Raw genomic sequence first — 17,086 nt, forward strand, 5'->3', positions numbered from 1 at the left:
CCAGGTCTGTGCCTTAATTTAGGCCATGGTGCTGTGTTTCCCTCCTAGCCCTCTCCAATCCCACAATCATTGAAACTCTACCTTTGTTGGTGCGTTATTAAATAGGTAGTTAAAAGAATTTGTCAACAGGGGTTCCTTATCCTCCACTGTTCCTCTCCTACAAGGCACCTTCTGCTGAGAAGGATCATTCAGCCCTCCCTTTACCTACTTATTGTTCCTCACTGTAATTCATTCATTGTCCGGCTCCATGGATAAATGGTTAGCGTGCTGGCCTTTGGTCACAGGGGTCCTGGGTTCAATTCCCAGCAGGGTCGGGAATTTTAACCTTAATTGGTTAATTTTGCTGGCACGGGGGCTGGGTGTATGTGTCGTCTTCATCATAATTTCATCCTCACCACGACGCGCAGGTCACCTACGGGTGTCAAATCAAAAGACCTGCATCTGGCGAGCCAAACTTGTCCTCGGACACTCCCGGCACTAAAAGCCATACGCCATTTCATTTCATTCATTCATTAGTCCAGAGCAGACCCTGATCTGAACATCTGCTAATTCCTATTCATTGCCATTCCATCTGTACCAACACGACTCCCCTTCCTTACTTCTGTGCTTATAACATTTTCTCTATCTATCTCAGAGTTTTTCCAAATTTTTCTTCCACTTTAGCTGATAATGATGTAAATTTGATTACAGTATGTCTGATCTCTGTTGTGCATGCATCTTTGGTATCCTTCCATAATAAGTTCCTCAACTCATCTCGGGTTGTGTGTATTGCAGTTTCATATTGTAACTTGGGCAGTTAACACATTCACTCCCAGCTCCCTCCACGGGTATTTAATCATGCAGCCCAGCAATTTTAGATGCAACCTGGACTCACCAGGTAACCTGTAACACACAGCTTTAACTCATTATCACTCCTATATAAACCCTAAAAATTTGTACATATGGTCACAATATTATCTAGTATGATTTTTTACTTGCCATATCACACAGCCCCACTTGAATTCCAACCACGCACTTAAGAGATCTCGGGACTGGCACGTGTTTAATTAGATTACACATCCTGCAGTGTGGTAAATTACCCCAGGCTGTAGTAAAATGTTCATCTGCCTGCTATCTACTAGCAAACTTATCTACTGTGTTATCTAACGTACATATGAACATAGAAAGTTGGTGCAAATTCATATCCTACTAAGGTCGGATATGGTATTTTACACACATGAAGCCTAGTCTGACCATGGTCAGATATGGGAGCTAACGTGTTAAGTATGCTTCATTGGGTGATGTTAAATGGTTACTACCCTCACTGACAGCTCTTGTTCATGATAGAATGGTATATTGAGACGATTAAGTCTGCCAGTTCTTCAGAGAAATTTTGAATTTTTAGTTGCTGAGATGTTTGTGATAATTTTAGTGGAAATAGCTTAAATTTTCTTGTGTAAAAATATTTTCAGGTACTTTCAAGATTGTTTCCCTTCAAAAGAGGGCTCTGCCATGCATACTGGGCTCCTAATTTCTGGGCACTCTACAATACTGTGGATAAAATTGCTGCAGTCACAGGTGAGCACAATTAGAAAGTTTTGTTCATTAAGAAAGTAGAAGAAGAGGCTGTACCTTGTTTTATTTTCATGTTTTGTTAAGGTACAAGACTTGGATTCCACATACCACAAGAAAGAGCTGCTATGACTGGGGGTCTGGTGCAGGAGTTTCATCATTCTGTCCTTCCTGATATTTCTCCAAGGACTACGTTCATCTGCACTCTCCTTGCTATATTGGTAAGTAGGGAGGAACATTTCCCTTCTTCCCTTTTGTCCACATGAGTATACGTCAATAAATTTTTAACTGTAGCAAGGAGCCACTCTTTGGTCTCTAAGCTTGCTGTAAAGGAGACTTTTACCTAATGAAGTGGAGTCTTAATTAAGGCTATCTCTACGTGAAAGAAAACCAAAACCATTATGATAGTCGTATTGAGAGATTACGACAAGCTTGTTATGAATGATCATAAATGTAAGCCTATATAAAAAGCCAGATGTTTCCTCCTTGAGTTTCATCAGTGATCCTTTCCATTCACTCACCCCAGATAGGTCTGAGTGAATAATATGAAAATTAAAAGAGGATGGAAAACCATACCAGCATAAAGAAATTATGTCTTAGCGTATAAGGTGACCTGATTTGTGGAAGGTACTTTCAAGAATAAATTATGAATGTAATTACAACATATTCAAGCGCTCCTGTAAACTATCTTCAAACGACATCCAATCTTCACAGTTACCACTAAACATGGGTAGTTTAATTGCAGGTACTTTGATGTTGATATTTTCGCGCGACGAATGTGAAATGTTACTTGTGGTACTACCGGCATTTTCGTGTTGGTCTGGCGACAATACTACCTGCATTTTTGCCTTCAAACTGTACACAATGTCATCTACTTCATCTCTATCTATACCATGATCTTGTTTACTATCTTCCATCTCAAGCTGCGATTGAACTAAATCGTACTTGCTTTCTAAATCAATAAGTGCATCACATTTGACCCGAATTTCTGCTAGGTTTTGAGTAGTGTCGTACTTTTCTACGAAAGTTTTGATTTTTGTGATTCTACCCTTCAGATAACCCTGTTACTTGATTAGCTTTGCGATTTTGTTCTCATCCATCGTAAAACACTGGCTCACACAAATGTAAATAATGCATGGAAAAGGTAATTAAAAAGGAATCTGACCTTGTAAACTGAAGAGTCCCATGTTGCATTGTATGATGTTTCACACAAATTTCACTTTTACCTTGTAATATCGGGCCCGGAAATGGACCAAAAAATGTTGGAGTGACGAACTGAATGCTGTAGCACACATGTTGTAATACTAAACAGCGATGATTATTCTGGTAGTGGACTGAAGTTTGGTTATGCATGTGATTAGACCATAGGGCCGAGTCATTCACCAATATTACACATGATAAAACTTTTATTTTAATTATTCATGTTTAACAAAATGCACAGAAACTATTTACACCTTAAAGAATAAAATGAAATGCCTGGATGGCTATCAGTTAATTAAGTTTGAGGCCATGTGGCCGTGAATGCATGTCTAGACAACATGTTGTCGCTGATCCAGTCTGTCTTGTAGTTGCCGGAAAGCAGATGCATTCTGGTCACTCAAACGAGACGGAGACAAAAGCGCGCTCTGTATACATTTTCTAAGAGGACAAAACACTGTCACTCCTTTATTTTACCAAAATGACAAATACACTTTCCTTTTCACAGTCCGGCTCCATGGCTAAATGGTTAGCATGCTGGCCTTTCGTCACAGGGGTCCTGGGTTCGATTCCTGGCAGGGTCAAGAATTTTAACCATCATTGGTTAATTTCGCTGGCACGGGGGCTGGGTGTGCGAGTCGTCTTCGTCATTGTTTCATCCTCATCACAGTGCGCAGTTCACCTACGGGTGGTCAAATCAAAAGACCTGCACCTGGCGAGTTGAATATGTCTTCGGACACTCCTGGCACTAAAAGCCATACGCCATTTCATTTCGTTTCCTTTTCAGTTTATCTGCAATGTTTGGAATAGACGAAAACTGAATGTGTTAACACAAAGACGCCAACCCGAGCAACACTAGATCACAAGATACAAATCGGAAAATAAATAGTCAAAGCTAAAAACATATTGGTATACCGTATTTGTGTTCTTAAGTTTAGCTATGATGTGTGTGGGGATTTTCGTGGCATAAGCCAGTTAATTTGGGGAATGATACAAATAGACGTCAACAAAAATGAGTCATTTAATGTTAGGTTGTGCATATAAGATGACTAGGTTTTTTTATTAGTACATTTTATATTAAATGGAAAAGCACACATTGTGTAAGAATACAAACTTATTCGCTACAGAGCTTTGTCAGAGAACAAGGCCTCTTCAGGCACTCCAGGGCATGGTTACGACCACCAAATTTTTCACACCATCGGAACACTCAATCATAGTTTGGTTCGTGAAAACTAGGTACAACACATGCCTTATGATGGAAACCACGGACCGCTGCACGAGTTACTGTATGCCTGAGATCGAAGTGGCTTTGGCAGCAATTGTTTGTTATCATTGCATCCGTTATATAAAAGTCATTCCAAATTTCTGTTTTCTTCAATTTTAATTCATGTAACAGCTCTTGATATTCTTTTGTAGATTGTAGAGTCATAGTATGTCGTAGATCCTCATTGAAGAAAAGTTCTCAGGTCAGTTCATATACAAGTCTTGAGGGTGTGTGTTTAGGTATACCGTACATAGCACTCTTTTAAGGAAAATACATTTTAATGTAAAAAAAAACATTGTCTTGTATTTGGACCAATACAGTATTAAAAATATGAAATGAGTTAGTCAAATCACAAAAATAAACTTGGATGTAATTATTAAAGCTCTTCTGGCTTTTTCCATCATGAAATTACCAACAATTTGCCCCAGTGTGGCAATGGGTTTGTCAGTTGGATTGCCACACCTTTCCAATACACTGGTGGCCATTGCACCATAAATACACCCAGTGGCGGCCGGTCAGTACGTGCTACCGGGCTCCAGCACGTAGCTTGGAACTGTAAGGAATATTATTTATGTACAGTACAATTATCCTGGTGCCTTTTCGTTATTTTGAGTACGATATGAATTTGTGTTTTGTGAAAATCAGGACGAGATCTGTCGAACACCTAGCGCCGTTCTCCCGGGGAACAAGGCTCGTGCTCATGTGAAGTGAGCCCTTGCCTGTAGCCTGAAGGAAGCAATACGCAGGCGCAGCCAAGCTTGCAACATTCCCCCTAGCCGGCGGAGTATACCATAAACCGGGATCAACTTTCACTGATCCCGTTTATAGTTACTTCCTCTCCCGCAAGGGGGTAGAATTACTCGATGTCTCCTGCTACCCTTATGTTCACGGCCGACTTGATGCGTCGCTCTAGCTAGCTCCTTGGAGCACAGCGAGGGATCCAGTCTGCCGTGCTTATGTTGAACGTGGTAAGCGAACCTGCCACTAGAGAGTAGCATCGTCTGGGCTCGAAAGTAAAGCGTAAGTGGAGGCAATCTATCTCACACATGCTTATTAAAATATCCATCTACCTTTTGTGTCAAAAATAAGGAATTCGTAGGTGAGTCAAAGAATCTTTGACTGACCCTAAATGTTATCCCGCATTACAATGTCATTTACTCTGGTGAAATCGAACCCGGGATCCCTGTGACCAAAGGCCAGCGCGCTAACCATTTAGCCATGGAGCCGGACATTTACTCTGGTAATAGGGGAGGTCTCAATGAATCAGTTGGTGGCTCTTTCAGTTGCTTTGTGCGGTTTTTAATCTCGCGGTTATATTACTGGTGCGTGTTTTTTCTGTCATTGGGTTAGTGCTAAAGTTTATACGAAGATTTATCAAATTATTTATCCACTGCAGTGTATATAAAGTGAAATTAAATTAGTGTTCTTAGTGGGGATCTATATTCCCACGATTCTATTTGCACTGATGTAAGTTGCGCCATTAGGTTAGTAAAAACAATATTTCTCCAATGAATTATTTATCTCGTAGACAGTTGTCGAAGAATTCATCTGCTTCCAAATTAATGTTGTTTTTGTTTGTTCTGAGTTATAAATCGTGGGAAAAGTTGTATTATTATTATTATTATTATTATTATTATTATTATTATTATTATTATTATTATTACCAAGTTTGAATAATGCGTTGTTCATCATGGCAATATGCAGATTTAAAACAGCGTATTTAGCTTGTTTTTGTAGCACGTAGGACGATTTTTTCACGAGCCGCCACTGAATACACCACTGCAAGCCTCCTTTCACAATTGAAAAATTGAATTATGGTTTCCTTCTGGGAAACCAATTTTTGTATGTAATTATTTCTAAATCTCACTCTTTGGTTCAGTGTCAGTGTAGTGGCCTTTGCTTCAGAGGGCCCTGAATTTTACTCTCGGCCAGGCTAGAGATTTGAGCTATGCTTGGTTAATTTCTCTAGCTTGGGGATTGGGTGTTTGTCTTCCTCTTAATACACGCATTATACATGTAAGAAAATGGAAATTGCAACACCATGGAGGCATTGGTCATTTGTGTTGATTTTCAAGATGTGGAACGATGCCATTTAGGTATGTAAACGATCAAAGTTTCAGACCCATTGGATTGTTGCTACAGGTCTCTCTACGTGATTGGTCGCGGAGGAATCAACTCCAGTATACGGACTCTGGTGTAGCGTAGTTGACTTGCAGTCTGTGCAGTGAAGTGTTCCCTGTCAAACATGCCTCGACGACAGAGAAGAGCACGCTATCAACAACTGTCGCCGTTTGAGAGGGCTCGGATAATTGGGCTGTGTGAGGCTGGATTATCGCTAAGGACTGTCGCTGCAGGTGTTGGCCGACAGTCATCTACGGTACAGCGTGTATGGCAACAGTGGTCAAATGAAGGTACCCACACTCGTAGACCTGGCACAGGTCCAGCGCGACAGACAACTGTGAGAGAGGATCGCCGCATAATTCGGATGGCCCGGATGGAACCCCATGCAACAGCAGCGCAAATTCGAGCAGCTGTGGCACCCCACGTTACACAACAAACAGTTGGTAATCGCCTGTGTGCAGCTGGCTTACGAGCCCGTGTCCCTGCAGAAGGTGTTCCATTGACCCCACAACAGCGACGTGTAGGGCTGGCCTGGTGTCGAGAAAGATCGACGTGGGTCGACGAATGGCATAGGGTCGTCTTTAGTGATGAATCGCGCTTCTGTCTTGCCCGCAGTGATCGCCGGAATCGTTTGCGCCAACGTACCGGGGAGAGGGGCCGCCCAGATCTTATTGTCGAGAGGCACACAGGGCCAACACCAAGCATTATGGTCTGGGGAGCTATTGACTTTAATATGAAATCACAATTAGTGCTTGTTGAGGGCACTATGACTGTTCGACAGTACGTTGATAGGGTACTCAATCCAGTGGTTGTCCCTATGATGGCAAACATTGCTAATGGGATGTTTCAGCAGGACAATGCCCGGGTTCACACTGCACATCACAACCTTAGAATGGCCAGCTAGATCTCCGGACCTCAGTCCTATTGAGCATGTGTGGGACATGATGAGTCAATAACTAGCCAACCATCCTCAGCCACCCACAACTCTGGAACAACTGACCCGTGCAGTGCAGCAAGCATGGGCCACAATTCCTCAGAAAGCGATCCAGGGCCTTATTGACTCCATGCCTCGACGAATTCATCAATGTATTGCAGCTCGTGGTGGGCACATCCTGTATTGATTGTTGTCCAAACTTGCGGTCAGAGGGACCTGAAAGTGTAATAATCGAATCACAACCGAACACTCGTCCTGCATGTTCAATTGCAGCAATGTAGCACCACTCCTTCTGGGTGTTGCAATTTCCATTTTCTTCAGTGTACTGTATATACAACATATCACACTAGCAACCACACAGAAACTTACAATAGTGAATTTTTCCCTCCACACAGGGTTGGCAACAGGAATGGCATCTGGTCATAAAACTGAGAATCTACATGTACCGATCCCAAGTACAGTAACTGGGAAAATGCCAGAAGGAGCAGGAAGAATAATTATTTGTTACATTCCATTACCATATCCAACAGAAACAGCAGAGGAAGTGAAAATTATGATACACAATTAACAATTCACAATATTATTGTGGAAAGGACATATTATTATTGCCGTATTTCTGAAACATTTGACAACTATAGGTTATTTTAATTCAGACTCTTGTAAGATAATTTATTTTCGAAATGTTATTAAGATGGTGGGGGCGCAATGATGTAGTTGTCTATTTGCTCAGTTCTCTGGATGTGAATCCAGGAGACTTGGGGTGGGATTTTTGGTAGTATCAGCATGTAGCAACAGGAAGGACCATCAGTCTTCAATCCCCAATCATATCCTAAACTCCAACATTAATTCCATAGCCTTATTTAATTTTAATGCTTTTAATCTTATTAGTAAAGTTGTCCTTTTCATTATTTGATCCTTATAGATATATATATATATATGTTTTTTTTTGCTAGTTGCTTTACATCGCACCGACTCAGATAGGTCTTATGGCGACGATGGGACGGGAAAGGGCTAGGAGTGGGAAGGAAGTGGCCGTGGCCTTAATTAAGGTACAGCCCCAGCGTTTGCCTGGTGTGAAAATGGGAAACCATGGAAAAACATTTTCAGGGCTGCCGACAGTGGGGTTCGGACCTACTATCTCCTGAATACTGGATACTGGCCGCACTTAAGCGACTGCAGCTATCGAGCTCGGTGTAGAGATGTAGAGACCAGTCTCATGGTGTAGAGGTGAAGTGTCTACCTCTTATTGCAGACCCTGGGTTTGATCCTGGTTCGTCCCAAGGATTTTAATCTTGGACTGAGAGCTGGAGTCTCATTCACTCAGCCCACTGAGGCCAGCTGAAGAATTAGACGCAGTACACAAATTTGAAAAAAGCTGAAGATGTCCTTACACTGACTGTGTGTTGCTCCAGTATCTGTTGGCCATGAGTCTTCTGGGCAGGGTAAGGCTCATGTATCAGCCTCCAGATTCTAAGATTGTGGGTTCAAACCCGGCAGAGGTACTTGGATTCTGCAAGGGCAGAAAAAGGTCCATTTGACACCATGTTGTATAATGTTGGCATGTAAAGTATTTCTGGTGACGTATTTGATGTTTATAAACAAAACAAAACCAGACCAAACCCCATGGAGCAGTAGCCCCAAAGGGCCATAACCTACGAAGTGACCCACCCTGAAGGACTGCAGATTTCGAGGTTTAGTGTGGTCAGCATGACGAATCCTCTTGGCCTTTATTCTTGGCTTTCTACACCACGGGGCCAGCCGTATTTGGTGTTCACTTGACAGAAATAAAAACTTAGGTATAGGTTGCCCAAGAGAGATCAGTGTTACTCTGGTAGAGAAATTGACGAGCACACGATCTGGACAGCTTCAGAATAAAGCATCTCCACACAGTAGCTGATGCCATATTATTATTATTATTATTATTATTATTATTCATTCATTTATTTATTCGTTATTGCGTACTTTCCAAGAAGGTTCACTACGATAGTTGTTGCACGACCAGGGACAAATAAACAAGAAAAGACACATAAAATAAATACAGGACACTTACCGAGACAATTCCAAAAGAAGTCACGCAAAAATGTGGAAGTGATTCGAGCCCACCGATGTCAGGTGGAATAGACAAATTAAATAATATTATACGGACTAAAATAATGATAAAACCAGTTCCAAAAAAATTAAAATGTTAATTAAACAGAATATTGTTGAGTAGTTCAACAAACATGAATCCCCAAATGAAATTATAAAATTATTAAACTCAAGTTCAAATCAGACATTAGATCGTTAAGCCTTCTTTGAGATTAAACTGAATATCACTTCTTTTCCACCAAGCATAATTCCAATGTTAATCCATAATGTCGATGAAATTAATTCATTTGTATTTTAAGTATCCAACCATTAATCACTCAGATAATGAATTAATGATAATATTAAACTCATAACCCGAACTTCAGTATTTAAATGATAGAGTGAGAATGGTTTTTTATGACTATCTTCGGTGAGCTAAGAAAATAAAGTCAGGGAATCGATGCCAAAACGAAATAACTTCCGCAAGAACAAATCGGAATTGCAATTAAATCAGAACAGGCAAATCTGTAATCCTGGAGCTAGTAAACACTCTACAAATAACAAATCATTAATTATAGAATAAAATAAGGCTCAGCACATACAACTTCTTTAACCTAAATCAGAACCAACATCCATAACTAACTTAGCCATTGATAATCACTCAACAGACGAATGTCAAATCTTCATTACAACAGAGAAACCGCACATCAAGTGTCAAAATCATAATACGGCACAGGTCCACTAGTTGTTTACAAATCAAACCTTAACAAGGGGTCATGCGACCAACGAAAGGAAACATGGCTGCCTCCAAGTAAATGAGTTAGCACATAAGAAACAGTTTTCAACTCCCTTAATTACACACGAGCTCAGTGCTTACCTTAAGTAGATTAAAACAAGGAAAATGAACTAGTAATACAACCATCATCTGACTTACACAGCCCAGGTATTCACCCTAAATTTATAGTATTGGTGTATTCCATTTTTAGCTACCTCTTATAATAAATAATACCGAAAGTATAATTTAGCAATTTGAAAATAGTTATCGACGTAAATCATTCATCAGACAATTACATCATGAATTCCAAAATATTCTATAAATAAATTTTACAAGATAAGAGTGATCTGGGAAACAATCTCATTTCCCCAAGAATGTAAATTCACTGTCTTTCACTTAATCAATATCACCACACATAATTTAGATTCCGATACTCTTATTAAACGACGATCGTTACATTTCCAGTCTGCACTCCACACTTCACTTTTAGGACTGAAAAGAGGCTTGTCCAGCACTTACAATTTCCCGCAATAAATAGGTGAAACAGATCAATCATACGTTTGGCCTATCTCCCAAAGGCGATTGAATTATCCTGGGTTGAATTGCATCTTCACTCCTCCTTATTCCCTCAAATCTCAATTAATTATCCAGCAACGAGACCTAAAGTTGATGCTTCTTCCAGAAACGGTACAGAGTAACAAGTGAAGGTCACTCCATTGTCGGTCTATATGCACGTCAACAAAATGCCGACACCAGATTCCATGTCTGTGGCCAGGAGGCAGCACCACACACTCGGCTAGTGCTTACGGGATTCCAGCGCACTATTAGTACCCCACAGGGTAATGTTCTGAACACATTAAAAAAAACACGCAGACCAGTTCGAGGATACCCAATCATGCATTTCAATGTGCCAAGTCACTTTTCTAAGGTATGCTGGGTAGGTAACATCTCCAAATTTATTAAAATACATTACATCGTATAGGCCACTAATGGACCACGTGAAGCATCTACTTGATGTGAGATTTCTGAGGTGCCACACTTCTTTCATCTTCTCACTGTGTGCTTTCTTCCTTTCTTCAGACCAAGTGGTTCCAGTCTTCAATTTCTTGACCTCCCTGCCCACTTTCCACTTAGGCCTATGTACTTTTTGTCTGAATATCCGTCTGTCGTGTATGTCCAAGTCTGTGATGCCAGCATCCTTCAAGTCTTCTCTAACTTCGGCGATCCACTTCATGTTCTTTATGCTTTCAGTGTATTGCAAGATCTGTTTAGTCTGTCGGCTGTCCGGCATTCTCTTGATTTGACCATAGAATTTCAGTCGACGTTTCATCATGTCGTGTACTATGTTGGATATCTGCTCAGTCTCCTGTCTATTCCACAACCGGTATCCTTCTTGTGTCCTAGAATTTTGCTGACAAATCTTCTCTCTGGTTTCTTGATGTTTTTTAGTTCACCTTTTTGATTCAAGACCAATGTTTCAGATGCATACAGGGTTTCAGGTTTCATGACCGTGTTATAATGTCTCACTTTGGTGTTACATGATAGACATGATTTATTGTAGATGTTCCCAGTCTTCCAGAATGCTCTGGTCATCCCATTGACCTGTATCATCGCTCCGAGGTACTTGAATGTGTGAACCCTCTTGATATTCCTGTATTTTGTAGTAATTTCCTCCGGTGCGTCCTTCAGGTTCGACATTTTGTGTTTTGACGATATAGATGTTGATTCCCATAGGGAACAAGAAATATTTGTCCTGAATGAGTAAATTTATAATACCAATATAATGTTCTGTTATTGGACATTATAAATTTTCCAGCTAACTCATTCTTGGTTGCCTGCGTTTTGCCCTCACATGCTAAGTTGGGCTCATCAATTGGTACTTAGGTCACCCACCAAGACGCATGGCTAGTGCATACCGTGCAGGCCACTGCATAGGCTACTTGAAGCCACCAGCAGTGCCAGTGCACTATGAGAGACTTTGTCTCATTTCCAAAAACTGATGCCTGTCTGGCCATCAGGTGATATAGATGTTGATTCCCGTAGAGAACATGAAATATTTGTCCTGAGTAAGTAAATTTATAATACCAATATAATGTTCCGTTATTGGACATTATAAATTTTCCAGCTAACTCATTCTTGGTTGCCTGTGTTTTGCCCCTGTGTGCTAAGTTGGGCTCATCAGTTGGTACTTAGCACACGCACTATACACTAGCCATACTCACAGTGCTTCAGTATGCTTCGCTCAGTCAACGACCTTCTGAAGTGAGTCTTATAAACACTTTCTTTATTGGACATGATTTTATATCTTGCCTTTCCCTCCACGACATTATAACTGGTATATTTTTCTCATTATTCACAGGTTCTGCATTTGAACTGGGAAACATAGTTCTTGTTAACAGCTCAAGGACTTTATTTGTACGTTCCCACCTCACCAGGCTCGTTACACACAGAACAATTCCATCAAACAGGACACAATCTTTATTTTTCTTAATAGCTAGCTGCATTTCTCATACCCCCACCACCACCAGGTTTCTTCTCTTATGATAGTTTTCCCTTTGTTTGACCAAGGAATCTTTTGGTGGATTCCCTTGTAACCGAGGACATACAGTGCCACTCTTTTGCTCAGTACCGCTGCTTCATCTGCATTAAGAATGTCTTCTCAAAGGCTAGCTGATTCCTTTCCACAGAGTCTCCACCATCTGGTTCTTATTAGCATCTTTTGGTTCTTCAATCCTGACACTTTCCTTATTTTAACATCAGCAACCAGAAGTCCGACATTCTCCAGTGATGACTTTGCAGTTCATTACATGTCATTGGGCTATTTGTATGGTTAATATGGAGTCAATTTGGGATGACACTCCTCCACTTTTGTAAGTTATTAAGTGTTCACCCATTTTCTTGAAGAAGGTTTTCAGCAATACAAGATCATATGCTAGGACTGTCTGAAGAAATATTTCCCCTTCTTCATTCCTTGGATGATTAACCATGTCCTCCATGCATTCTTGTGAACCGAGATCTTTCTCTATCTACACGACCATTTAGATTGCTGGCTATAAATAGATTTTAATTTGCCGGATTATTTTGGAAAACACCATCGAACATTGTCCAGAGCTCCTCTTTCATTCCCAGATCATAATCAGCTTGTGAAGACAGTAGTGATGTTCAGAGTGTTATTTCATAACATGAGCTTGATGGCTAACATTTTATTGCTCACACTCTTCCCTTCAACAATTTGTTCTTTTAATTTTGATCCAATGTGATCACAGTGTACTTTATACTGTTGTTATTTCCCATACAGATGAGCTTGAAGCCATTTCCTATGTGTTTAGATCTTGAGCCTGCCCATTTGGTCTCTTGGATGCATGCAGTGTTGATTTTTCATTTTCAGAGAGCTCGTAGCTTTTCCCAGTTGGAGTTCCAGTATTTATGTTCTGAACTTGCTTGTATAGCTCCACACATCTAGAGCCATGGATAGCCCTTGCCCATTTCTCACAGTCCACAGCGATAAGACCACGCGCCACCTCCAGGGTATCCCTTAGCATTTTCCACTAATACTTTTGGAAAGCTATCCGTACCTGTGATATGGCTAGGACTTTTATGGTGGGCTGACTGCCTGACACCAAGAGTTTAGCAGTAATAATAATATTAATAATAATAATAATAATAATAATAATAATCAAACAGCAGCAATGGATTTTTTTAAAACATTTCAACATTTTGCAGCACACCTTCAGACGCTGATGCCCCAGGGCTCTTCGTGCACCCCATTAGATCAGGGGCCAAAAACCTGTCAGATCACGATCTACCAGTAGTTAATGGAAACAGGTTTAGTAGATCGTGAGCTTTAAGGAAAGCTTTCCAGGAAATATTCAAATCCACTGCGCCTAATTTCACACAAGCAATAGGAGTGGTTTGTTTTGCATTGAGACTCACTTGTTCACCTATGAACAGATTTTGAAATGACTGAAAATATTATTTCCCCTTGCATACATGTGGTATAGTGAGGCTCTACTACATTCAAATTGTCATATAATTGATCTATTCTTTGTGTAAATAGTGTTGCAGAACCTAAGAAATGTTGGTCTGTGATTCCACTAGAGAAGTATCTACTGAATGACATTGGGCTTCATTCGTAGGCCTTGTCTGCTTCAACATACCTTTGTGGATCCTCATTTTCAAGCAGAGTCCATATGAAAAATTAGTTGAGAACTAGTTTAACTGAAATATTTGGAATAGTTCATTTGAGTCAGTGTTGTTAATTATTCACCTAACATAAAGGCTGGTATTTAGATTGATGCTTTCATGGCCCGTAATTGTAGACATAATGATAAGCTTTTGGGCTTTTGCCATGTCAAGAAAGCAAGGTGAAATTCTTTACTTTTCGCAGTGAACTTGGCTCCGCATCTTCAGAAGAAAATCTCTTCTGTTCATGAGCAAGACTTCTCTAATAATGGAAGTTTTGAATTTAAGAGTGCTTTACCATTGGTCTGTAGTAAGTGGTACTAGATGTCACTAGATGGCTCACTGTGTGAAACGTAAAGAATTTCACCTTGTTTTATGACATGGCAAAAGCTTAAAAGCTTATTATCATGTCCATAAAGGCTGTTCTTGAGAGAACTCCCTGCCAAGTTTCATACTAAGTTGAAAGGTATCTGTAAACTTCTATATTTTTTTGCAGCTGTTTCCAGTAATTCATTTCCATATGATGGTCTTAATATCATTATCTATAGCTTTATAATTTACTTCTCAAACAAATACATTGAATTGCAACTTTTTAAAGGGTATATCACTTGAAAAATATGGAAACTTTTTGGTAGATCATTGAACATCTGGATTGCCACCCCTTGCCTTAGATAATTACTCCATGCAGTTTGGGCACCTTGGTTCTAATTGAACTACAGGGAGAGCATGCTTTCTCTTCCCTTCCATTATGACTGTTCTTGGTGATACTGATATATGGTTTACATTTCAGCCTGCTCTGGGTAAGTTATGGTACTGTCCTGGAAACCCATTGCACTTTGTGCGATGTATAGTGCTCTGTGCCTGCGGATCCTTCATGTTTGGCTGGCATGTACATGAGAAGGCCATCCTACTCATCATCATTCCTCTCAGGTAATACTACTCTAAATCAGTTGTAATTAATTACATATGTATATTCCTTTTTTTGGTTATGTCATTTCTAACTTATGTAATGGCATGACGCCCAAACACACGACAAATCAAATCATATAATAGAAAGAAAAGAGCAAGGAATAGGAACACAGACAGTGGAACCTCGATTCTCCGTTTTTGCAGGGACTAGAGTGGAAAAAAGGACAATACAGGAAAATGGAATATCTGGGAATGAATTAAAACCATCAACAATTTCACTAAACAACACAAAAATGAAATACATATAATTATAATCTTACAAACACTCTAATTCAAACCAAACTACAGCCCTAATGGGGCTTCGCCTATCAAGTGGCCGCTGCTCAGCCTGAAGACCTGCAGATTCCGAGGTGACGCATGGCCACCATTTCACAGTTAGATAGCTCCCCAATTAACGGTAATCACATATGCTGGGTGAACCTGGAACCAGCCCTTATATCCAAGCCAAAATGCCTGAAGGAATCGAATTTGGTACCTCTGGGTGAGAGGCGAGGCAGGCAGTCACACTGCGAGACTGGCTTAAACATTAATTACATGAGTTAAAATTCTTGATATTTTACATTCAGTTTTACTGGGAAAAACTTTGTCAGTTTCCTGCGAACACTTCTTTTAGGTCAACAACTTTGATCAGGCAAATTCATCGAAAAATCTAATAACGCCAAGCTAAACAACAATCAGCCACAAGCACTTTTTAATTCCACAATCTAATAAAATGAAGCACATTAGATACAAAAGCAGCCAACATGATGGCAAAATTGCTTCTTTTTTTATCTCCCATTGTAATTTGGTCACCGGTATACTGTTCGTAGTAAGTTTTGGAAATCTTGTACTGCGTAGATTAGGCCTACACAGACTTTTAAAGGTTATGTTGAACTCAAGAATATGCTTTTGAAAGTAAGTATCGATTCTCAAAATTTCTCAAGTGCATTATATTCAGTTCTGCCTGTCACTAATCATAAGCAAATTGGAAAGAGAAAAAAATCATCAAAACTCCAGAAATTTTGCTTATTTGTGACCTTGAGCTCAGCTGGAAAATGCACTCATTGTACAAGCCAGTACGAGTGGGAAATGATACAAACTTTTTGAATGTTACGCTGCGCATATAAAACAGCTGCGGGTTTTATAAAGACATTTTAACACAAAAGCATAAACGTAAAATTCCCCACTTTATATTAGGACCAAAACAGTAATAGGCAATCCCAAGACCTCCCGTGGCTTCATGTGTAAGGCGCAATATCTGTTCTGGTCTCGAGAACATAATTGTACGATAAAGATAAAGATAAAAATGTTGACTCCCATAGGAAACCTGAAATATTTATTCCAAATGAGTAAATTTATGGTATTAACGTCATTGTATCCAATCATATTAAAATACTAGATTCATGTTAAGGAGGAGCAATTTTGATTCCTGTCTGAAAGCCGGAAGTGATTTGAACGAATAATTTGGGAAAGCGTAATTTCCGGGAACGGATAATTGAGGTTCCACTGTAATAGGAAAAATACAATGACAATCCAGGATCTGAAGAGGGCGAAATAGAAAACACAAAAGGATAAGGATGACTAGGTGAGTTGGTCTGCGATTAGGGGCGCGCAGCTGTGAGCTCGCATCCGGGAGATAGTGAGTTCAAACCCCACTGTCGGTAGCCCTGAAGATGGTTTTCCGTGGTTTCCCATTTTCACACCAGGCTGCTGGGGCTGTGCCTTAATTTAGGCCATGGCCACTTCCTTCCCATTCCTAGGCCTTTCATATCCCATCGTCACCATAAAACCTATCTGTGTCGGTGCAACGTAAAGTAAATAGCAAAAAAAGGATAAGGACAGTCGCCACATCTTCAAATACAGTAAAACCTTGTTAAGGCGTTTCTGCAGGGGACAAGGAAAAGTAACATGTTAAGCGAGAAAATGTACTGCTGAATACACAAACAAAAACTATTCAACAGGGATATGGAAACACTAGATAAGATTTTTTCCGACATCACGGCATTTTACGTTGTGTATCCGCGGGTACTGTATCTACCTTTTCTAA

The 17,086-nt window shown here is 40.1% G+C and overlaps 1 protein-coding gene across 2 annotated transcripts in view; it reads left to right on the plus strand.

The window, feature by feature from the left end:
• The window catches only part of xit (ALG6/ALG8 family glucosyltransferase xit), a 221,739-nt gene that overhangs the window by 186,439 nt on the left and 18,214 nt on the right, over window positions 1–17,086 (plus strand). For both annotated transcript variants that reach the window (XM_067142719.2, XM_067142718.2), the window contains exons 5-7: window positions 1,452–1,557; window positions 1,639–1,772; window positions 14,882–15,021. In XM_067142719.2, the coding sequence (XP_066998820.2) occupies window positions 1,452–1,557; window positions 1,639–1,772; window positions 14,882–15,021 (380 nt within the window). The remainder of the gene's footprint in view (window positions 1–1,451; window positions 1,558–1,638; window positions 1,773–14,881; window positions 15,022–17,086) is intronic.

Source organism: Anabrus simplex, chromosome 3 (genome assembly GCF_040414725.1).
Source record: "Anabrus simplex isolate iqAnaSimp1 chromosome 3, ASM4041472v1, whole genome shotgun sequence".
In the NCBI taxonomy this organism is placed as follows: domain Eukaryota; kingdom Metazoa; phylum Arthropoda; class Insecta; order Orthoptera; family Tettigoniidae; genus Anabrus; species Anabrus simplex.